The sequence below is a fragment of the Stegostoma tigrinum genome, chromosome 16 (genome assembly GCF_030684315.1).
Source record: "Stegostoma tigrinum isolate sSteTig4 chromosome 16, sSteTig4.hap1, whole genome shotgun sequence".
In the NCBI taxonomy this organism is placed as follows: domain Eukaryota; kingdom Metazoa; phylum Chordata; class Chondrichthyes; order Orectolobiformes; family Stegostomatidae; genus Stegostoma; species Stegostoma tigrinum.
In genome coordinates, this window is record NC_081369.1 from 45,800,368 (window position 1) to 45,825,098 (window position 24,731).

A 24,731-nucleotide genomic window follows, 5' to 3' on the forward strand; every position below is an offset into this window, starting at 1 on the left:
AGAGCAGTGGTGAATTGGTCATTGAATATTTTCAAGACTGGTTAGATATTTTGAGGCAAGAATTATAAGGGCAGCAAAGAAGAGTAAGGCCACAATCAGAAAAGATGTAACCTTGATGAATGGTGGAGCAGGCTTGATTGGCCAAATTGCATTCTCCTGTTCCTTTTTTTAAATTATGTTTTCTGTGTAATTTTCTTGCTGTTCAAGTATATCTTCCTTCTTTGTGCAAGGAATATTCAAGCAGCATTCTGAAGGCTTGAACTGTTCAATTCCAAGTCTTTGCTGACTTCAAAATTTCATATAAAAAATGAATGCTATGACAATGCTATTTCAAGAAAAAGGATAGAATTCAGAAAAACAATATTGTTTTTCTCCTTCCCTGTAGAGGGCTTCCTCTTTGTGTTGGGTGGACAGGGTTCAGACAAAGAGACTTTAAGTTCAGGCGAGAAATATGACTCTGATACTAACTGCTGGAGTCCCATTCCTCCAATGAATGAGGTAAGTGTCTGCATTCTGAACATTCTTCTAAATTGTCTAGGCTCATTATTCACCGAAATACATTTAATATTGGTTTATTTTAATTGAATTGAAAGTTACTGTATTTCAGCTGTACCAATTTTGCGAAATAGGTTTTAAAAAAGAAACACCAGCAGTAAATTTGGCGAGCCTAACAGCGTTAAGGATCTGCATTTCTTTATTCAGAACCTAACAGTTACTCTTGTCAGTTAATAAGTTTCAATTGCTCACCCCAAATTGACAAAACTACTGGAACTAAGAACAGAGCTAATGGGAACTGCAGATGCTGGAGAATCCGAGATAACACAGCGTGGAGCTGGGCGAACACAGCAGATCAAGCAGCTAAGATGCTGCTTGGCCTACTGTGTTCATCCAGCTCCACACTTTGTTATCTTGGAACCAAGAACATTTGTGTGACCGTGATCATAGTGTTTTGAACCTCCTTGACTGGCCTTCACTGAAGCCACATCAGCCTCCGACCAAAAGATTTCCAACATGCACATCAGTGCGATTTCTTGTGAGCCCGGTGTAACCAGAGTATCTTTTGCCACCCTAAACACTCAACTCAAATTCCAAGTGCCTCCTTCTCTTTCCCATATAATAGCTGGGCCTTGGTAGTATCATCTGTTGACAGAGTTACTCCGACATAGAATCTGATGCCATCATCTTACATCTCTTCGCTATCTGTTTCAACCACTGTACTATCTTTGCCAATCAAGCAGACTGATTCACAGTCAGATTGTATAAGTAGATTCTTCAATTGACAAAGGAACAGCACTCCGAAAGCTTGTGATTTTAAATAAACCTGTTGGACTATTATCTCACACCTTTATTCCAGTCGAGTAGGACTCTTCAATATGACCTTTTGTCTTCCTGCCCTCTCCATTGTAATCATTTCCAGCGTCCAGATCCATAACGTCCAGGTCTTTGGTCAGCCATAACCATTTGTTCTTGAAATCCTGCTTCCTCTTATGTCCACGTCTCTCTATATACTGTCTATATATGTTAATATACTCCATATAAGTCTTAAAAGTTTTTGTAGCAAAGTATCTCCCATATTCCTGCCAGCCATTGTGGAAAAAGAGCAGAATAGTTGGTTGGATAAAGGGAAAATGAAATGGTTGTCTTGGTGAAGTTATAAAAAATTTGCATTCTGTACTTATGCTGGTTGTAGGCAGGTAAGGATCATGGAGTGTCCCAGTATATAAAATTTAGAAATGCAAAACACTTCCCATCCTGGAATTTCACCTTTATTCGCATCTTTAGTCTCTGGTGTGGTACAAGCTTAATAACAATCAGAAAGATAGTGAAATATAGGCACGGAAGTAGGCCAATCAGTCTATCAAGCCTGCTGCACCATTCAGTGAGATCATGGCTGATCTGATTGTTCTCGACTCCACTTTCTTGCCTTTTCCCGTACCGTTTGTTCCCTTTCTGATTAAAAATCTGTCTGAGCTTTGATTATACTTAACAATCCAGCCTCTATAGCCTTGTTGTAAAAAATGTCATGGATTCACCATTACCTTCTGAGAGAACGTCCTGTCCATCAAATGGCAAAAGCATATCCTTAATGCTTGTTAGAGAATCCCACTGTGAGATTTGTTTGCCCTAAGCCAACAGCACCAGCACTGGCTGCACTTGTGAAAGCTGGGCCCAAATGTCACTGATTAGACTATTATAAAATGGCCACGTGTTAGACCACAAGCAGAAGAAAATTTCTAGAAGATACTTGGCTAAATTTAAAGTTGGAAAGAACAAAAACCATTTTCCAAACTGTCTCTCATAAAACTGTCAACCTGTACTGATCAAACATTCCCGCCAGTTGCAATTCCTATATTGTTTGCATGACATCAGGTATGACATGAACAGCAATCCAACCTGCAGGAAATCTTCACCTGCTGATGTTTCCTACCCCGCTGTTCATACTCTTCAAAATCATTTCAAAATGTTTATCATTTTAATGTTTGGATTTTTGTCGTAGAACAATTTGCACGTAAATAACACTTTTAATGCAGTAGTGTATAGCAAAGAAGTCGTTTAATAAAGTTGAGCATATTTCCTTTCTTATACAGTTTTTAAAATCTCTTTGTTATTCTGACCTTCCATGCAAAAGATAGTGCTAAATTAGTTATTTGTTTTTAAGCATAAATAAATATGCATTTTTCAGGCAAGGCACAATTTTGGAATAGTGGCAATAGATGGAGTTCTTTATGTATTGGGAGGTGAAGATGGTGAAAAGGAGCTGCTATCAATGGAGGCCTATGATATTCACACTAGGTTATGGACAAAGCAACCCAATATGACTATGGTTCGAAAGGTGAGGTAATCGTAGATTTGCTATTTAGACAGAATTGATACTATTTTTGTTACGACCTGCTGACCTGTGCAGTCATCGTGCAATAGTAATTGAAACTTTGTATGTGCCTGTAAAATGCAGAACGCTCATCCATTGATATATAGGCATTGGCCAAGCAATTAATTTTTAAAGTTGAATCACATTACTCGACATGATTGGGTATTGTTGTTTTTTTATTTGAAAAAAAGACCGTCACATTGCAAAATGTGTAGAAATGAATCATAAATTGAACAAGCTGTCTTTAAACATGAAGATTTAACAGTATTTCAAAATTAATTTGCTTTGTGATTGTTTGAAAACAAACATAATCAGAGATCTATTTGTAATCAGAGCACATTGCAGGGCCAGCAGTATGATTTCTGCTTTTTGGGACTATGTCATCTAAATCTGCAATACTGCCATCCCTAAGGTGATGAGTTGCTAATAAAGACTGGCCCGCATCAACACAACCCAGTTATTGTCTCAAACAATGTAGATTTCAAGTTATCTTTTTATTATCAAGTTTATTCGGTGACCTAGGAATGCCAAGTTCACTTTCAATCTGCTTTTAATTGTCTTCAACTTTCAAATCCTTTAACAAATAAGTTAGTGATATGTCAAGAATGCACCTCATTTATTGTTGACAAAACATTAATCTTAAACATCCAAACTCATTAAGCAGAATAATGCACAGTGGCCTTCCATCTAAAACATTCATTTGTGAATTTAATGAGGATTGTGAAGTTGACTTCTATAAACCTGTTCATTCCACTGGATCCTGAGAGCACAAAGAACTCTCTGTCTAACTAATTAAAAACACAGCATCTTTGTATCATTTCTTTCTTTTGGATGAAACTTAGAATGATGCTTTTAACCGCTTAGTTGTTTGAACTGACTGTGATGAGAGCTCCCATGCTTTTCCTCTCCTAACAGTTAATTCCTATGACTGCTTTACCCCAAACCACAGCTCAATGAACACAGCCTTTCATATATATTCTCATAGCAGCAATGTTTTTACATTGTGAATTAATATCATCACTTCTATATGTACATATAGATTTACATTGCCATTAAACTGTTCCCTATTACAGGAAAGGTCTGTTTTGAAAAGCTTTTGTTTGTTTCAAGATTTAAGTTCAGTAGATCTGCGTCTAGGTTCCATGGTATTTTAATAGTACACTGTGCTTGATTCTGAAATTTGTCCTTCTGTAATGTTGTAGGCATCATTTAAACAGAAAAGGCTTGAGGTAGCGCAATTTGGCCAATTCTGTCTACATTACATTACCAATTTGTTTTTGTCCATAATAAGTAATGGAAATATGTCAAAACTGAGTTTATGATTGAACAAAAATAGGAAATGATTCCCTTGATTATTACTCTTTTCTCTGTGTTTGACAACATCTATGTAGATTAGATAAAATCACTTTTTAATTAAAGACACAAATTGCTGGAGAGAAACTCAGCAGGTCTGGCAGCATCTCTGCAGAGAAAATAATTAATGTTTTGAGTCCGGTGGGGTCTGTTAATTCTGTTTTCTCCCCAGAGATGGCTGACCAGCCGAGTTTCACTCCAGCAATTTCCATTTTTGCTTTGGATCTCCCGACATACGCAGTCCTTCGTTTAATTTTTTAAAAATTATTTTGCAGAAATCTGATGTTCTGTAAATGTAAAATCAGTCTCTTGGGGCCAGAAACTACACAGTGCAAGGCCCAGTTACACTTGATTCACTAAGATGTAACTAGAAAATGCTTCAAATACTGACCAGATGAAGTAGCATCTGTTGTGAGAAAAACAGGGTTAACATTCCAGGTTCATGACTTTTCATCAACACTTTGCTTTTAAAACTTCCTTGAAGTTTTTTTTTAAACTTGAACCGTAAGACCGAAGTCAAGTATAATTATTTCAAATCAATCTATTCAATTATGTTATTGCACACTTCTGAAGCACATGGGACTTGAACCTGTTCGGAAGGGATACCATCATAAAAGCCCTCTTGAGGGTTTTCAGAGCCTCTGAGTGAAAATTGGGATATTAATTGAGTTGATGACATTGATGAGGCAGCACCAAACTCCGGTGAGCATATCCTGTCAAAGTGTAAAATCACAGCAACTGCTGGAATTTGTGTTATTCTGCATGTATGAGATTTCCAGTTGTTGCAGTCAGTTTCAGTGCAGCATTGATGGGACCTGCTGATAACTTCACTGTCATTACCACCTCAAAATCTGGGCCAGTATCAATTGAACAGTTATTAGCACTCATTGCCAGGGCTTGCATTTGAGCAAAGTATCTTGTTGATTTTGTTAGTCATGAAACTTCCTTACAAAAAAAAGTCCTTCAGGATACGGTGGAAAGCATCAAAAATGCAAGGAGGCAGATAAAGCTATTGCATGCACCATGTTTACCTGATGTGATACCCACTACTAAGCTATGGAAGTGTTCATGCTTCACCAGTATTGAGAAATTTAGCAAATTCACTAATTGGTTGTAAAATTTTAGGACTTATTCTGAGATTTGTCCAAAAAATTGCTCAATTACAAATTGAGGATAGGTGGTGAAAGGTTAAATTTTCCATGTTTATTTACTAACAGATTGGCTGCTATGCAGCTATGAAGAAAAAGATCTATGCAATGGGTGGTGGCTCGTATGGAAAATTGTTTGAGTCTGTTGAGTGCTATGATCCCAAGACACAGCAGTGGACTGCGATCTGCCCACTAAAAGAAAAAAGGTTAATGTGCTATCAGCATTTTGTATTAGTTATTGTTTTAACATGTTGGATTATATATTGATGAGTGATTATCTGCTCAAATGACTTTTTTTTTCATGGGGGAAGCCATATCAGTACTTTTTCCACAAGTTAGCTTGGCCAACTGCGTATAAGGAAACTTTCTCAGTCCAGATAAGTTTTCGTACTTAGTGTCTGGCAAATGAAAACAGCACTGCATGTATTAATAGCGGATTGACTTTCAATTAACAATTATTGAACAAAACTGAGCACAATGTGTAAGAAAATTGTAACAATCCTTTGCTGTCTGCTTCTGCTGGAATTTTCAAACACAAACTGATAACATTAAAGTGATGATTACGTTGAAGAGAGTTGAACAGCGTTGCGTTATGGATTCTGCTGCAGTGTCCCTTATGTGTAGATTAGTGCTAGTTGCTTTATTTTGGAGGTGACTGCATGAAGAACTGAGTCTTCCTAAAAACTTCATATTGTTACACAGTCATTCTGCAAATAGGGTGTTTCACAATTAGCACCCTGTTTTTAAATATTAAAGTTGCTATGAATTATGATTTAGGGCCCTGTCTGTTTTCCGCATTTGTTTTAAGCAGTTAGTAAAACTTCAATCTTTGAGCAAACTGGCTAAGGTGAGGACTAATTTAATTGAAGTTAGCCAAATTAACATTACCAAAGACCTTGTTATCGACAAATAATGAGAATTCTTCTTTGTTAATGTGTATGTCTGCCTTCACAGCTTTTCCAAGATGATGTGTTTATCACAATTTTAGCCTCAAATTTTAGATATTTTAAGAGGTATTTATTTAAGCACTAACACTGCAGTTGATTTCAGTAGAATGTGGTTTTTAACCATTTTAAAGTGAAAATCGTTTTTAAATTTCGCAGGAAAGCTGAACAAACTGTGGATGCTTCGATCAGGAATGAAAACACAAGTTCTGGAAAACCTCAGCAGGTCTGGCAGCATTTGTGAAAGAAAAAAATCAGTTAACGTTTCGGGCTGTTCTTCAGAACTGATGGTAGCCAGGAAAATGTCGGTTTATTTGCAGATGTTAGGCAGGGGAAGGGGGTAAGGAGTAAACGATAGGTGGGAATAGAGTCCAAAGAGAGAGAAGAGCTGTTGGACAGACAAAGGTGTTGATAATGATCTGGCTAGGAGGGTGATTAGCTGTTAATGGAGACTGTTAGTGACTAACAATAGGTAGTGTGTAATGGTAGACTATACGATAACGAGAGCATGGGAGAGTTTTAGGCCCTAAAATTATTGAACTCTATATTGAGTCCGGAGGGCCGCAGGTTCCCCAAGTGGGAAATGAGGTGTTCTTCCTCCAGGTTGCACTGAGCTTTGCTAGAACACTGCAGCAAGCCGGGGAACTGGATGGTGTGTTAAAGTGACAAGCAACTGGAAGCTTAGGGTCCTTTTTTGCGGACAGAACATAGATATTCTGCAAAACGGTCACCCAGTCTACACTTCGTTTCCCCGATGTAGAGGAGCCCACGTTATGAGCAGCGAATACAGTAGACTGGATTCTGGGAAGTGCAGGTGGGATGTTGCTTCACCTGGAAGGTATCTCTGGGGCCCTTGGGTACGGAGGAGGGAGGAGGTAAATAGGTAGGTGTTACACGTTTGTCGATTGCAGGGGAAGGTGCTGTGAGGGATCTTGGGGGTGAACGAAGAGTAGACCAGAGTGTCTCAGAGGGAACGGTCCCTGCAGAAGGTGGACAAGGGAGGGGAGGGGAGGGGAAGGTGAAGCAACACTTTACCTGCACTTCCCACAATCTAGTCCACTGCATTTGCTGCTCACAGTGTGGTCTCTTCCACATCGGGGAAACAAAACGTAGACTGAGTGACCATTTCACAGACTATAATCTATGTTTTGCCTGCAAAAAAGATTCTAGCTGCCTGTCACTTTAACACAGCACCCTGTTACCTGGCTAACATCTCTGTCTCAGGCTTGCTGTAGTGTTCCAGCAAAAGCAGGAAGAACCACACCTCATTTTCCGCTTGCAGATACTGTGCAGCCCTGGACTCCATATAGAGTTCAGTAATTTTGGGGCCTAAACTCTCCCATGTTCTAGCCTACTGCCCCACACAACAGGCCTTGTTATCACTGCCTGCCATTACGCAGAACCCCAATTATTAGCCACTAACAGTCTCCATTAACTGTTCACCCTCCCAGCCAGACCATTATTAACCTTTCTGAATATAAACTGACATTTTCCTAGCTACCATCATTTTTGAGCAAGTAGTCACCAGACTGAAACATTAACTCTTGATTTTTTTTTTGTTCCTTACTGATGCTGCTGGACCTATTGAACATTTCCAACGAGTTCTGTTTTAGTTCTGAAGAACAGTCATCTGGGACTCAGAATACTGTTTCTCTCTGTACAGCTGATGCCACACCTGAATTTCTCCACTATTTTCTGTTTTTACTTCAGTTCTAGCATCTGCAGTATTTTGCTATTATTTTAAACATTAATATTAGACATACTGTCGTCTTGTTTATACTATCATAAACAGACCAAGCATATTGAAGTGATTAGATTTTATTGTTGTGGCCTGTAATAACTTTAGCCCTAGTCATGTTAAAATTTGTTTTTCTTTTATTCGACTAACAGGGTAGTAAATTAAACGTGTAACAGATATGCAGCAAATTTGTTTTTGACTTTACGTTGAAACCTGTTCTTAAAGTGCTCCGTGAGTTTTTTTCTATCCTGTAGTTGGAACAGTGACTGCATGCTTTCATTGAAGTATTAAATTGAGTGGGCTATGAACAGGTACAGGAAGCTTAATTGTATGACTACCTGTTAACATTTACATTTTAAATGTTGGCTAAATGCATCCAATTTGCAAACAGATCTTTTTAATTGATGTCTCTTTGCTTTGTAGGTTTGGTGCAGTAGCATGTGGTGTTGGCTTGGAACTATATGTTTTTGGTGGTGTTCGTAGCCGTGAAGGTGGTCCTAATGTAGAAAGCGGCGAGATGGTCACCTGCAAATCAGAATTTTACCATGATCAATTCAAAAGGTAACACAAAGCAAGGATGCAGTCTTTGCTACGCTGACCTCTGAATGGCAAACTTATTGCTAGAAAACAAAAGATTTTTAGAATAACAGACTATAATAGGCTATTGGACTTATTAGCTTTCAAAACCAGTGCAAACCTTGATTTCCTTCTCACAAACTAAGCATCGGTAAGCATTATAATTTACTTTGAGTCACTGCATTCAAATGAATGAGATAGATATGTGTTCAGTCAATTTTTATACAACAGATGCAATAACAAATACAAATAATAATCGTCTCTCACTGTGGTACAAAGACCAACAATAGTGATTAGGATGTAACATCAGAGCCTTTTATAAATTAGTTCTTCTATTTTCTGATAATTATGTGTGGATATAGTAATACTGTGGTTACAGCATTTGATTGCTAATCCACAGACCTGTGTGAATATTTGGAGATATTTTCATACATCACCAGTGGAACTGCTGAATTTAAATTCAGTTAGTAAACCCGAAACTAAAAAGCTAGCAATAGTAGTTGTGCCCATAAAAACACTAGGTTGACATCTGACATCTGATTATTGAAGGCCTCATTAGCCAATATGACCTTTTTGTGATTTCAGACCAACAGCAATGTGACTGGCTCCTCATGCACTTTTAAATGTATAGCAAACCACTCCACTGTATCAACCTACTACAGAAAAGTATAAGAAAACCAGGCAGATTACCTGGCTTTGACTTTGACTTTGGTACCAGATGTGTTCAAAGTACAGCCAGCCTATTTCACTCTGTAAACTCTACTCACTGGTATCTGGTGACTTTTGCCCAGATTGGGAAATCTGTTCCAAAGATCGGTCAAGCAGCAGTTGAACTTCTTCGTACTCACCAAATCATATCTTTTTAGTCCATGTTGCAGATTCTTATCCCTATTCCTGACTATGTCCAGTTTTACCAGCAGCAAAGATCCTCCAGATGTTTGCAGTGAGGAGATGTAGTTCTGGGTGTACTTATTATTGACTCAGGATATATTCAGCATTGACTCTGGACCTGTATACAGTTTCACAGTATCAAGTCAAACATAGAATCTGAGACTTTCTCCCACCCGCTATGCTCCCTGATACGTCAGTGGTTCTCCATGTTTCATACCACTTTTAAGGGGATAGCAAAAGTACAGCATGTATCCTGGATAGGGAATTGCAATGTCCACCATGAAGAGACCTTAGTTCCATCACTGTCGACCAAGCTGGATTTGCCCAGAATGACACAATGGAATTGCATAAAACAGTGAGAGAGCAAACACAATTAGAAAAACCTGCTTACTATCTGACATACCTACCAACCAGTGTCAGATGCATCAGTCCCTTGCACTATCCTTGGGAGTGACCACCACACAGCCCTAATGGAGTCAAAGTCTAATCTTCATACAGTACACCTTCTCCACAATGTTGTGTGACACTACTGCTAAATGGAATACATCAGAACAAAGTCAGCAGCTTAAAACTGAGCACCTGTGAGATAGAATCATGGAATCCCTACAGTGTGGATTTTATACACCTCATAAACACTTGTTCCGGACCTGTTTAATTCCTGTCTTTTGTTGACCTAATAAAACTTCCATGTTGGACCTATCCTGCTCCAGCTCTGAATTTCTCCGACCATCTCTGGTAAAAACAACTGACTCTCACCTTTTATAATACAATTCATATGATCAACATGTCATTTATATTCGTGTCAAGAGACCATCAACATGCAACCAATAGCTGCATTTGGAACTACAAATAATGAAGTCTAAAATGTGCTGATGGTTTAGATTCATAGTTGTTCTTTGAATTGCTACTCTTTTATGTTGTAATCATATTACAATCAGAAGTATACACAGTTTAGTTACTTTGAATTGTCTCCATTGTTAAACTGTACATTCCAAAGTCTTCTCTTTTTTTAAAATGATCTAACGAGAAGTAGCAGGAAGCAGAAGTTGAGGGGTTTTGATAACTGGAATTTTATGCTTTTGTGGGATTCCCTATGCACTATCCCCCATTTCTTCCTCTGCTACATCATGCTCCCACGAGGAGTTCGAACAGTGCATCAACTTACTAACACCTTTCATCCCAACCTCAAGTTCACCTGGACCATCTCTGATACCTCCTTGCCCTTCCTGGACCCCTCTGTCTCCATCTCTGGTGACCAACTCGAAATTGGTATCTATTTCAAACCCACCAACTCCCACAGTTTTCCTGCAAGAATGTGATCCGTCCTCCAAATTCCTCCGCCTCTGCCGCATCTGCTTCCAAGATGAAGTGTTCCACTCCTGAACATCATAGATGTCCTCTTATTTCAAGGACCACAACTCTCCTCCACCCCCCCACCCCCTGCTTTCAAAAATGCTCTTGACTGCATCTCATGCCTTCCCCTCACCACAACAAAAACAAAGACAGAATTCCCCCTGTCCTCGCGTATCACCCCACTAACCTCCAGATTCAACATATCATCTTCCGCCACCTGCAATCTGACACCACTACCAAGAATATATTTCCCGCCCCCACCCCTTACTGCCTTCCATAGGGACCACTCTCTCCACGACTCCCTTGTCCGTTCCACACTCCCCACCAGCCCACAACCCCCCCAAACCCCGCCCCCCCCGCCCCAGCACCTTTCCCTGTAACCGCAGGAAGTGCTCCCATCCCTACACCACCCCCCTCACCTCCATCCAAGGTCCCAAAAAAACCTTCCACATTAATAGATGTGGAGGTAAACATCTGGTTTAATGTGGTCTACTGTATCTGCTGCGCCCGATGTGGCTGCCTCTACATTGAGGAAACCAAGTGGAGACTGGAAGACCGCTTTGTAGAGCACCTGCGCTCTGTTCGCAACAAACGACGGCACCTTCCAGTCGCAAACCACTTCAGCTCCCCCTCCCATTCCCTGGACGACATGTCCGTCTTGGGCCCCCTCCAGTATCACAATGACCCCACCCAGAAACTGGAAGAGCAGCACCTCCTATTCCACCTTGGGAGCCTGCAAACGAATGGTCTCAATGTAGATTTTACTGGTTTCAAAATCTCCCCATCCCCATCCTCATCCCGTGACCAACCCTTCCTCTCATTCTCGCCTCCTTGGCCTGTCTGTCTTCTCTCCCAGCTATCCGCTCCTCCAACCTCACTGATCAATCCCCACCACTGCCTACCTGCACTCACTTATCACCATCCCACCTCCCTTCCCAAGTCCCACACTCCTCCCTCTCTCTTTATTTCAGAGCTCCCTTCTCTGCCCACGATTTCTGAAGAAGGGTCCTGACCCAAAACATCAATTTTCCTGCTCCTCTGATGCTGCCTGGCCTGCTGTGTTCCTCCAGCTCCACTCTGTGCTGTCTCTGACTCCAGCATTGGCAGTTCTTACTTTCCCTACACTGGACACAGTTTTTGGCTTAGCCAGTTTATTTTTGGCATTTGTACTTTATGATTCATTTAGGATATCAAGGAATCCAGATTTTTTTTTAATAGCTTCATCAACTCATCCTCCTACTTTCATAGTTTTATGCATCTGAATCTTGTCTCTGTTACCTATGTTTTAAATGTTTTAACATTTAACTGCATGTGCTTCCTCTTTATCTTATCAAAATGGATTATCTTCCACTTCTGATTAATTTTTATCTAATTGCATCATCATTAAACCTGTCTGCAAGCTCCCACAGTTGCTTACAGCCCGCTGTATATAGTTTATCATTGATAGAGTTTTATATTGTCTACAAAATTTAATTCTGCACCTTCTATGTCCAACTCCACATTTCTTGTAAGGTAAATAGTCAGGGATGGCGGCTGAGACACTGAAGGATGATATTCTTTCCATAACACACTCTGAAGAATATTATTTAATTGTGAATTGTTTTCTTCCCTTTCACTGACTTTTTTATCCAGGTTTCCAACTTCCATTTTATAACTTGTGCAAATCTTATTCACTGGCTTCCTCTGCAATGTCTTAAGAGCCGGCTACAGAATATCTGCACATTCCATTATTTCCTCAAATGGGTTTAGTTAAATTTGTCAGATTAGCATGAGTTTTTTTTTACAAATTCATTCTTATTCAAACCAAATTTTCCATGAATGTATTTATCTTACATTGTGTTTTAAAGAAGCACAACCACAATTGCTTCTAGGCCAGCCATTGGTATATAGGATCCACAGTGTAGAAATAGGTCATTCAACCAACATGTCCACACTGACTCACCAAAGAGCATCCCATCCAGACTCGTGCCAGCGCCCCCAATCCCTGTAACCCTGCATTTCTCTCCCCCCTCCCCCCATGGCTAATCCACCTAACCTACACATCCCTGAACATGATGGGTAATTTGGCATTGCCAACCCACCTAACTTGCACATCTTTGGATTGTGGGAGGAAACCAGAGCTCCCGGCAAAAACCCACACAGACACGGGATGAATGTGCAGACTCCACACAGGCAGTCGCCTAAGGCTGAAATTGAACCCAGGCCCCTGGTGCTGTGAGGCAACAGTGCTCACCACTGTGCTGCCCCAATATAATTACCTTGTTTATTGCTTTCTGAACAGAGAGGTTTTGAATTAGCAGTCCTCTTGTCCTCGAGTACAACTTCCATATCCAATGATGTTTGAAAGATTGTGCAGAAAACCTGTACTATTTCTGACCACCTTCACAAGTTTAATATGTGTGAAAAATAAATTTTCGAATGAAATGCTACCCTAGATTTTAGTTAGAATCCCAGAATTAAGATACATTATTGATTGCAACTCCTGAGTTTAAAGGATAAAATGTCTTGTCAAGTTGAGCCAGATGGTGTAGTAATTAAATGAATACTTTGACCTCCTGATCATTTCACCATTTGAAAGCAAGGCCGGCAATAATTTTCCCATACTAATTTGGGGAAGAAAATAAGTTCTTTTGATGTGGTTAGGTTGCCAAACCACTTTGGGAATAATTTTTATAATGGCACTTTGTTTCTTACAGGTGTAGAGACCATTGAGGTTCCAAACAAATTGCAGGGAAAAATACAAATGTGCAATGCACATTCAATTAGTTTCGTCCCTTGTTCTTGTTTCAGATTACAGGCTATCATCAACAGATTAGAAAAGCATGTACAGATGAGCAGAATGTAAATGTTTTGCTGGCCAGTATTAGCAGAGTAAAATTTGTATCAGTCAGCAACTATGATCATTTCTGAAGATGTACTGGGCTTCCGAGGCTGTTTTTTTATTCTGTTTATTTCGACTTGCCATTTTGTTGTTCTGGTACTTTGAAGTTAACAAACGCCCATACTAATGGATGGGAGAAAACAAGATAAACATCTAAACAAATAGACATGAAAAAGTTTAGCCTAAAGGTCTCCAAAATATTTGTCATTTGCTAACTGAATTTAAATTCTTTCAGAACTCAGTTTGCAGTTATGATATTGCAAATAGTATTCCTGCACGTGAGCATTTCCACATAAAGCTAACTGGTACCATATAATGAACTTTCAATTCCTGACTGCTGCGTAAGACCATCACAGTTTTTCTTTTCAGTTTGCATGCCACTGAATTAATTTGGACTTACGTGAATGTGGTAACTGCTTGAGTAGCACTTCTGAGACCACTGCGGTAATGTGAATTTCTGGGCTTGTTTGCAGGTTTGAATTTATTTATTATTCTCTGCAATAGAACACGTTTTGAAATTATGCAGAGTGAGGTGTGTTAGCTAGAAGCTTGGCAAACACAAGATTTACAAAATGTATCCTCATTCTGACAAAATTTTGAACTTTCCTAATTTGGTGGGCTATGCTTCTTGCAGACAAAGCTCATTTATGCTTGTTGCAGTGTTACACTGGTATTTAGTGCTCAACTGTTTGAAATTTGCAGAGCTGTTGATTCAGTCCTTGGGTCTCGTCCTTCATTTGTGGCCAAATAGAAGAACATTTTGAATACTAACAAAGAAAATCTTATTATTGTCTCAGTGAGATATATGCCGGCATTGCCAATCTGTTTTAATTTGGAGGAGTTTTATTCATGTATTTTATATTTAATCAGTGCTATAATGGTGTTACATTTGATTTTCAACTTCCTGCAGAAATTTTACTTTTTTTAACCCTATCACATAAGCCCCCTCATGTTTTACAGATGAATGTGTGACTTTTGGAACAAATATTAAGTTTCCAGTTCAGCCACCTAAATACATTTTAGCCACAAGATCTTAATAAGTTCCATCATAGCCTAAATATTTTGATCCAAGTCCAATTTATCTAAATTTTGTATTTATTTTGTTGAATGTGATCACTTTTGATATTTTATGATCTTTGCATTCATCTTTGTTACGTGCCATCAGCTCAAAGTGGGTTAAAATAGTATTATAAATTTGCTGTTTTGGTGCAGAATGTACATGAAGTATGGTCATTGGAATCCAATTGTTAATATTTAAAAGTTGGAGATGGCCCATCCTACATCAAAATGAAGGGAGAAATTGCCATTTATTTTACTATGCAATTTGTAGAGTGACACTGGTCAGAAAGTTGGACAGAAAAGATTTACAAGGACACTGCTGGGATTGGAGGGTTTGAATATAGAGAGAGGCTGAATAGGCTAGGGCCTTTTTCTATAGAAAGTTGGAGGCTAAGGGGTAACCTTACGGAGGTTTATAAAATCATGTAGGGTTTGGAAATTATTAAATAGTCCAGTGTCATAGTTTTACAGCATGGAAACAGACCCTTCAATTCAACCCATCTCTGCCTACCAGATATTCCAAACTGATCAACTCCCATTTGCCAGCAATTAGCCCATAATCCCTCTAACCCTTTCCTATTCATGTACCCATTCAGCTGCGTTTTAAATGTTGTTGTAATTGTACCCACCTCCACCACCACTTCTGGCAGCTCATTCCATTCACGCATGACCCTCTGCTGAAAATGTTGCCCTTCGGTTCCCTTTTAAATCTTTTCCACACTTCGTTAAACTTATGCCATCTAGTTTTGGACTCCTCTACCCTGGGGAAAAAGACCTCAGCTATTCACCCTATCTATACCCTTCATAATTTTATAAATCGCTTTACAAGCCTCCATTCTAAAAAAACAAGCCATCTACCACCACCCACTGTCTCCAATTTTCAAGCCAATTTTGTGTTCAGTTGGCTAGCTCTCCCAGACACTGTGGTTGGAGTCATACCTGGCACAGAGAAAGATAGCCATGGTTGTCGGAGGTCTGTCATCTCACTTCCGAGACACTGCAGGAGTTTTTCATGGTGGTGTTTGAGGCCCAACTACCTTCAGCTATTTCATCAATGACCTTCCTTCCATCATAAGTCAGAAATGGGGATATTAACTGATGATTGCACAGTGTTCAGCATCATTGATGACTGCTGAGATACTGAAGCAGCCTGTACCCAAATGCAGCAAGGCCTCCACGATATTCAGGCTTGGACTGAAAAGAAGTGAATATCGTTCACATCACAGATCATTGAACCACCATCCCTTGACATTCAATTTGGTACTATCACCGAAGTCCCCAGGATGTTGATAGTGGGGGAATATCATTAACCTGAAACTTAATTGGACTCGCCATATGAACATGGGCTACGAGAGCAGCTCATAGGCTAGGAATACTGCACTGAATAGCTCACTTTCTGATTTCCCAGAGCCTGCCCACCATATACAAAGCAGAAACAAAGTGTGAAGGAATATTCCCCACTTGCCTGGTGAGTGCGTCTCCAACAACATTCAAAACTTGACACTGTCCAGAACAATGAGCTATTTGATTGATACCATACTCATAAACATTCAGTCACTATGCACTAAAGCTCAGTAGCAGCACTGTGTTTTATCAATAAGATGCAAGGCAGAAATTTGCCAAAAGTCTTTGGACAGGACTTCCCAAACCCATGACCACTATCATCGAGAAGAACAAGTGCAGTAGATAAATGGGAACAACTCAACCTGCAAGTTCCCCTCCAAGTCAATCCTCATCCTGGTTTGGAAATATGTCGCTTTTCCTTGACTGTTGCTGGGTCAAGACCATGGACATCCCTCCCTGAAGTCATTGTGGTTCTACCTCTAGCACGAAGACTGCAGCAATTCAAGTAGAGAGCTCACCACCGCCTTAACATGGCACTAGAGCTCATTTAGCTCTTCTGGCTGGAAGGCTGCTTTGTAACAGTAATGCCAACAGCACAGATTCAGTTCCCACACAGCTGAAGTAACCATGGAGGACTCTCTTCTCAACCTCTTCCCCACCTGTTGGACCACCATCATTTGTCTGGGGCCCAGTCCCACAATTGAATAAAACAAAAGGTGTGAGATGAATGACAGTGTTAACAAATTCTTTCCTATTGCTTGAGCGATGTTACACTTCAAGATTGTCTTTATCCACTTGGGAAAAGCAAAAACACTTTGGTTAAATTGCCATTCAGAAGACGCTGTTGTTGCTGACACTGCACCACTTCCTTATACTGTAGTGTCAGCTTGGATTATATGGTGAAACCTGTGGTGAGGTTTAAATTTTGCAGCACCCTGCCCCCAGGTGAGCATGCTACTGTGGAAACTATTCAAAGAATCATACTGGACTTGAAAGGTTAACTCCCTTTGTCTCTAGAGATACTGTCAGACTTGCTGAATTTCTCCAGCGCTTTTGTTATTTCAGATTTCCTGCGTTCATGGTACTTTGTTTTTGTCCACAAGTACATATTGTACAGACTAAAAATGAGACAGAAGAACTTGAACAGAAGAGAAATAAAGCAGTGAACAGATATAGGTCATTGCTTTGAATGGTAGGTACAGAGAAGAAAATGAAGATTGAAATTAGTTCAAGATTAACCAACACACAATGAAAGAATTAGGCACCTATCTTCTCGTTTACTAACAATGCCCCACAGGAACATCAAGTAGTAAGTATACATCTTATCTCAAAACTGCTAATGTTTAAACTCCATCAATGATGACAGAGATCTGTTGCATGTTTTGATTTTTTTTAAACACTTCCACTAATTAGATTACTCATGGATATTTTTGAACTCTGTCATTTGTGCTCAAGTGATTTGTAAGTAGTTGGAATTTTAAGACCATATTTCTGTTTTGTGCTGTTTGCCAAGTGAAGCAGAAACCTTGAATGGAGGTGAGAGTAGAACATGAGAATTAGTGGTGAGGTATAGTTTAAAGATGTAATAGAAACAACAGATTTAAGAGCAGTACTGAGATGTTTGTTTCCTTTTAAATGGGTTAGCAAATATCTAGAATTGCTTGTTACAGCAGCTGAATCATTAATGAGTTGCTATTGTATCAGTTAAGAGGGGAATGGTTTGCTAATGAAAGATAAGCCATCCAACATGTAGAAACAATACTTTCTAAGAGATTGTGGCATATTATGACAGTAATTTTTTATTTGAATAAGACTTTATATTTGCAGTTTGAAAAATATTGGCAAGAATTTTTGGGGACTTCTGAATAAACTTTGGAGCCAGTTTGTAAATTAGAGCATTGGAAAGTATCAAAAATGATTTTTGCAGCTGTTCAATATGAAAACAGCAGTTTGTACAGCTGCAAAAAGAAATGTTAGTGCTAAAATGCTTTCGAGAAAGTTCGTTATTCCACATTCAAAGTCAGGCACAAGTGATGTTTTGAGGAAATTTGTTTAATGATAATGTTGACTATAGCCACGTGTCTGTAAATCATAGTATTTCCATCTACTGTTCTGCAGATTTCCAGAGGCCTTTCTCGTTATTCTTTTTAGTTGGAGAATGCCTTGAACTTGCAGCTCAATCAGTGTAATATTCCTTATGTTCGTTTTCTGCTTGTGGACCAGCAGGATCCCTCTAAATTCTACAGATGTACTTAGCAACTTTAATGTGTGCAGCTGTAGGCAAGAAAGTTGCATGTGCTTAGTGTGCAAATCCTGGCAGAATTCCTAAATGGTGATTCATATTACAGAAAATGAGTCTTATCTGCCTTGTGCTTTTGAACTACAATTTATTTACGCATATCAATTTACCTATTTGCCCTTAATTACAGTCAGTAACTTGTGCATGCCTGCGAATAGATGATGCACACTAACACACTTAACATTCTTGTAATGGAGAAAGAACTCAAGCAGATAAGAGAAATTAAACTAGAGGAGCATTTAGGCAATAGTCCCTGTAGTATATTGTGCTTTAAAATGATTGAGAAGGGCGCAAATGTGATTTAAAAACCAGATTAACAGATTAGAGTGCAGCTGATTTTTAAGAAGCAAAGAATGAATTTGAGGAAGTAAAAGGGGTGATAATGTTGACCAGACAGTAAAATGTAGCAACAATGGGAACATTTAAACAGCATCTGAAGTGGAGTTGGTGTGGAACTGTGGGAACTGGGGAGGCGAATAACCGCATTCATCTCACAACTTTTTCGTAGAATCGTCAAATCATCGAATCATACAGTGCAGAAGAGGCCCATCAGGTCTACACCAACATGTGAGAAACACCTGACCTTCAACCTAATCCCATTTACTAGCACTTGGCCCATAGGCCCATAGAAGGTTATGATGTGCCAAGTGCTCACCCAGGTACTTCTTTAAAAAGGAGCACATTACAGACAGTTAGCACCGTCTGGGTAAAAAAGCTTTTCCTCTAAACCTCCTGCCCCTTTCCTTGAGCCTGTGCCCCCTCATTACTAACCCTTCAACTAAGGGCAACAGCTGCTTATTATCCACTCCTCCCATACCCCTCCATCTTGCCCAAGTTTGCATGTTCTTTTGGAGGCAGCAGTCGGGCTTCAGAAATAATTTTGTTAAGCCATATCCACCAAACAAAGGAAAGAAAAGAACTGTCAAGTTTGGAGACAATCGCAGGACAGTCCCACCTGAGTCTGTGCTCTTCATGGTCACCATTGCTACCTCCAGAGGAAAGGAATTTCACAACCCCAATTGCTGATTCTATTACCCACAATTTTGAAAACCCTAAATTAGCAGCCATCATAATCAGAAAACCATTCCATCCCTCTTCCATCAGGCAGAAGATGCAAAATGTTTGAAAGCGTGTACCAGAAGATTCAAGAACAGCTTCTTCCTTGCTGTTATCAGACTTCTGAATGGACCGCTCATATTAGTAAAGTTGATCTTTCTCTGCACCTTTTCTGTAGCTGTAACATGAAATTCTGCTTTGTATTCTGTTACCCTGATGTACTTGCATAAGGTATGAATTGCCTGGCCAACATGTTCTATGGTACTTTTCACTGTATCTTGATACATGTGACAATAATAAATCGTATCATATCAAATCAATGGAAAGTTAGGAAAAAGCTGCATTAACTGCATAGACAGGAGAACACTTTATGATAACATTGCTTTCCAAATCTTAAGTGCTGAAAAGGATAAAAGGATCTTTGAAATTAAATTACCAGAGAACGTGAAATATTGTACAGAATGGGAATAAGACCATAAATAGATAGACAAGAAAATACTGCACGTAATTGGCAGCAGAAAAAATAAATATTTATTTTGCTTAGTTATTTACCATGGAGAGATAGCCATGACATAGAACAGGTAAACATCAATGTGAGCAATGAATTAAGTATTTTTAAATAAAGGAAGTATTTAATAAGCTAAACAATTTGAAAAGAGGATATCGTTCCTAGTCTGGATGGATTGCATATGTTTTCAAAGATTCAAGGAAAGAGATAAGAGGCATTATTAATCATATTTGTTGGATAGGATTGTAGTAGTGCATAACTGGCAGGTAACTGATAAAGCTCCTCTGCTTAAAAATGGAGGATAAGACATGGCCAAGAAGCATAGGCTAGTCAGCTTTACATAAGTGATTAGGAAAAGTAATGGAATACTTAGTAAAAGATTAGAGAAGCTTCTAGAAATACCCATGTATTTTAAAGGGGACAATCTTACTTAACTAACTGCATCTAAATTTTTACAGAGCGTATGGGGAGAGTAGACAATCATAATGGAGCAGATTTAATTTGTCTGGATTTTAAAAGGGTAAAGTTGCAGATGAGATCAAAGTTTAGACAGTGTGAGGCAGACTAAGCAAATTACAGGATGATCATAAACTGGTGTAAATTGGCAAACTAAGTTTAACACAAGTGTCAGACTACATTTTGATAGAAAGAACTAGGAGGTTACTAATTATTTGGATGGTGCAAATCCAGGTGGGTAAACAAACAAAAAAATCTGTTTACAAACCATACAGCTGCCACAGCTAATCAATGCCATAAAAAACAAATCAGGTGTGCATTTTTTTCTAAGGGCAAAGAACTGAAAAGTAGGGAAGATATGCTGCAACTTAATTAAACTTGGATCAGGCCACGATTAAGAGAACTGCATGCTGTTGTGGTTGCAATATTATAAAAGATGTATCGAGGCATTTGAGAAGTCGTGGAGAGGATTTACAAATGTGATACAATAAATGCTTGGGTATCAACAAGGATAACAGATTTGGTCTCTTTCTTGTAAAAAGAAGGCTGAAAGGGAGACCTATGAGAGGGTTGTTAAATTTATGGGAGTTGGATCTAGAGAAAATGTTACCCCTTTGGAGGAAGGCCATAACTAGAAAATACCAATATTAGGTAGTCATTAAGAAATCCAATAGAAAATTCAGAAGAAACATTTCAACCAGACTGGTAAGAATGTGGAACTCGCTAATGTTGTTTTGGATAATGGACCCAGTCTGAAGAAGGACTACTGGACCCAAAACATTAAGCCTGCTTTCTCTGCACAGATACTGCCAGGTCTTTTGATTTTTCCAGCAATTTCTGTTTATGTTCACGAGGAACAAAACACTGGCCTGGATTGGTTGAGCTGTTTCCTTGCTGCATGAAGAATAATGTTTCCCATGATACCAACCTGAATGAGTTGGATGTTTCCCTACTAATAATTGAGCTTTCTGTCCTCTACCCACAATGTTGGTATTATATAATTTAGTACATTTCCCCCTAACATGGTGTAAAGTGAGAGGGGTGGTGATGCATTGGCACTATCTCTTTCCCATAGCGGAAACACATTTGTCTCCCAGTTTTAAATTCTTTCTATTTGTCTGCTGTCTGTCACTTCTTAACCCCTCTTGTTTTCCTTTTCAGTCTGTCTTTTCTGTATCAGGTCCTCAAAGTAGTTTCTCTTGTATGTTTTGTCTTTTTATTTTTTGTTTGGCTGTCATATTTATTTCTGATACATTTTTGTTGTTTTTGTAGGCTTTGTACTCTTTCCTTTTCGACTTAACTGCCACAATGTTGTGGAAACTCCGTAGGTTCAGTGGTCTTCTTGGACTCGTCCTTTAGTCCATGGTGGACAAAAAAAAATCATGGACAGCATATAACAGCACTTCCAATAAATGTTGTGAAGCAGTGAGGCTTCCTGCATGACTGCAGCTTTTGAAAGAATCCTTCTTAGTGTGTTGCAACTAATGGTTCAGAACTCTACAGTTTCTCAGCCTGCATGCTTCTCTCACCAAGTGTGGAGGGAACATCAGTCTCTGACACTGCTCCAATCACTACTGTCAGGCATTGAACCCCCGAGTTCTAAACATCAGACTGTTTACCAAACCTTTTAAAATGCCATCTTATACTTTATTCTTCTAGTACTTCCAGGGCCCTGTCAACTGCCCCTTAAATCCCAAGACCTCCTGTCCCACTACTGCAAGATGCCACCTGCTATTTACTTCCGTATCTTGGGTTCTCATTCCCAGTACTCTCTCAAACCAGACCCTCTGAAACTTCTCCTCACTGCTAAACTGTAGGACCCTTTGAGCAATTCCATACTGAAGGGTCTTCCCTTGCAAAGAGAAGTTTTATTTTCCTGATTCTCCCATGTTTCTCTCCCATCCCACACATGCATGCTCAGTGTATCCTGCTATAAATTGAACCAGCCCCTTCATATTTCTTTTCAAATTGTGATGCCATCTCTCTTCCCACCAATTCTGCTCTGCTTTTGGAAAGCAGAAATTGCATCTCTTTAAAAGTAGAAAGCTATGGATATCTGGATGTGAGTTTGCTCGCTGAGCTGGAAGGTTAGTTTTCAGACGTTGCGTCACCATTCTAGGTAACATCATCAGTGAGCCTCTGACGAAGTGCTGGTGTTATGTCCCGCTTTCTATTTATCTGGTTAGGTTTCCTTGGGTTGGTGATGTCATTTCCTGTTCTTTTTCTCAGGGGATGGTAGATTGGCTCCAAGTCAATGTGTTTGTTGATGGAGTTCCGGTTGGAATGCCATGCTTCTAGGAATTCTCGTGCGTGTCTCTGTTTGGCTTGTAATGAACATCAACTAGCCACAAAACAACATGACCCACTATCACTCGTATCCTTACATACAGATGAGGAAGGACAGCACTTTGATTGGGACAACACATCCATCCTAGGACAAGCCAAACAGAGACACGCACGAGAATTCCTAGAAGCATGGCATTCCAACCGGAACTCCATCAAAAAACACATTGATTTGGAGCCAATCTACCATCCCCTGAGAAAAAGAACAGGAAATGACATCACCAACCCAAGGAAACCTAACCAGATAAATAGAAAGCGGGACATAACACCAGCGCTTCGTCAGAGGCTCACTGATGATGTTACCTAGAATGGTGACGCAACGTCTGAAAACTAACCTTCCAGCTCAGCGAGCAAACTCACATCCAGAACCTCAACCTGAGCTACAAATCTTCTCAAAACTCGCTAGCTATGGATATATTAATCAATTTTTTTTACATCTAGGGTGATTTATTCTTACTGCCACCTGCATTTATATCTCTTAACAGATTAAAAGTAATCTTCAAATAAAGTTTCAGCTCTATCTCCCCATTGACGTACAGGTTCCACAAGCTAGACATTATTGAAGTAGATACATTTGTTTTATATTCTGTTATAGGGTATTTTAAGGCTAGCAACTCAAAAATTCGCAATTTACAGAATGTGCACAGTTTTAATGACTCTTTTCCTGTGATCCCTGTCATCTGAAATTATTTTCTCTAATTAAAGCCATATCCATTAAAGGGATTCATATTTAAAAAAATTAAAACGACATCTTTCACAAAGGAAAATAAGTACCCACTGATCTTTTGCAAGAAGAAGGCCTTCATGAAGATATGTTATTGAAAGTTTTCAACTTCTACCAAAAGCTTTGGCTTATTTAAGTTTTGTTTGGCAGAGCTGTGACCTTGGGAGCTGAGTTTGAATTACATGAACATATGTAGTGTAACAGATCTGTAAGCATTGATATTATTCAGTCAGTTGTGCTTGCTGGAATATCATTCTGTGTTAATCTGCCTCTGCTTAGTTTTTCAAAATTATTTGAAATTATTCCAGAGAGCCAAATTCAGTAATGTATTTCATAGAATATTCTCTTTGTGTGAGACCGATTGAGAGAGAAAAAGACAATTAATTTGTTACCTGTGTGTCTTTTTAAAATTATTTTTCATTCACTCCTGGGATACGGGCATCGCTGGCTGCCCAGCATTTATTACCTGTCCCTAGCTGCCCTAGAGAAGGTGTTAATGAGCTGCCACCTTGAACTGTTGCAGCCCACTGTCAAGAGGTCAACCTACTTAGGGAGGAAATTCCAGGATTTTGATCAGTGGCAGTGAAGGAACTGCAATATATTTCCAAGTCAGGGTGGTGAGTGGCTTGGAGGGGAACTTGAAAGTGGTAGTGTTCCCAAGTAATGTTGCCCATGTCCTTCTAGATGGAAGTGGTCATGGGTTTGGAAGGTGCTGTCTGAGGATCTTTGGTAAATTTCTGCAGTGCATTTTGTAGATGGTACACACTGCTGCTACTGCGCGTTGTTGGAGGAGGGTTGGATGATTATGGATGTGGTGCCAATCAAGTGGGCTGCCCTGTCCTGAAATACGTAAAGCTGCTTGAGTGTTGTTGGAGCTGTAGTCATCCAGGCAAGTGTGAAGTATTTAATTGCACTTCTGACTTGTGCATTTTAAGTGATGGACAGGTTTGGGGAGTCAGAAACTGAGTTATTGCTGCAGTATTCTTCATCTCTGACCTGTTGTTGTGTCTACTGTGTTGAGTTTCTGGTCAATAGTAAGCCTCCAGGATGTTGATAATGGGGTATTCAGTGATGGGAACAAAATTGAATGTCGGTGGTAGGGGTTGGTTAGACCATCTCTGTTTTTGGGGATGGTCATTACCTGTTTTTGTGTGGTACAAATGTTATTTGTCACTTGCCAGCCTCAGCC

The 24,731-nt window shown here is 39.4% G+C and overlaps 1 protein-coding gene across 1 annotated transcript in view; it reads left to right on the forward strand.

Annotated features, from left to right (window-relative positions):
* Positions 1-24,731, forward strand: part of gan (gigaxonin) — an 88,994-nt gene that overhangs the window by 40,732 nt on the left and 23,531 nt on the right. Inside the window, exons 6-9 of the mRNA XM_059651741.1 lie at positions 386-498; positions 2,684-2,833; positions 5,440-5,576; positions 8,476-8,613. Coding sequence (XP_059507724.1) covers positions 386-498; positions 2,684-2,833; positions 5,440-5,576; positions 8,476-8,613 — 538 coding nt within the window. The remainder of the gene's footprint in view (positions 1-385; positions 499-2,683; positions 2,834-5,439; positions 5,577-8,475; positions 8,614-24,731) is intronic.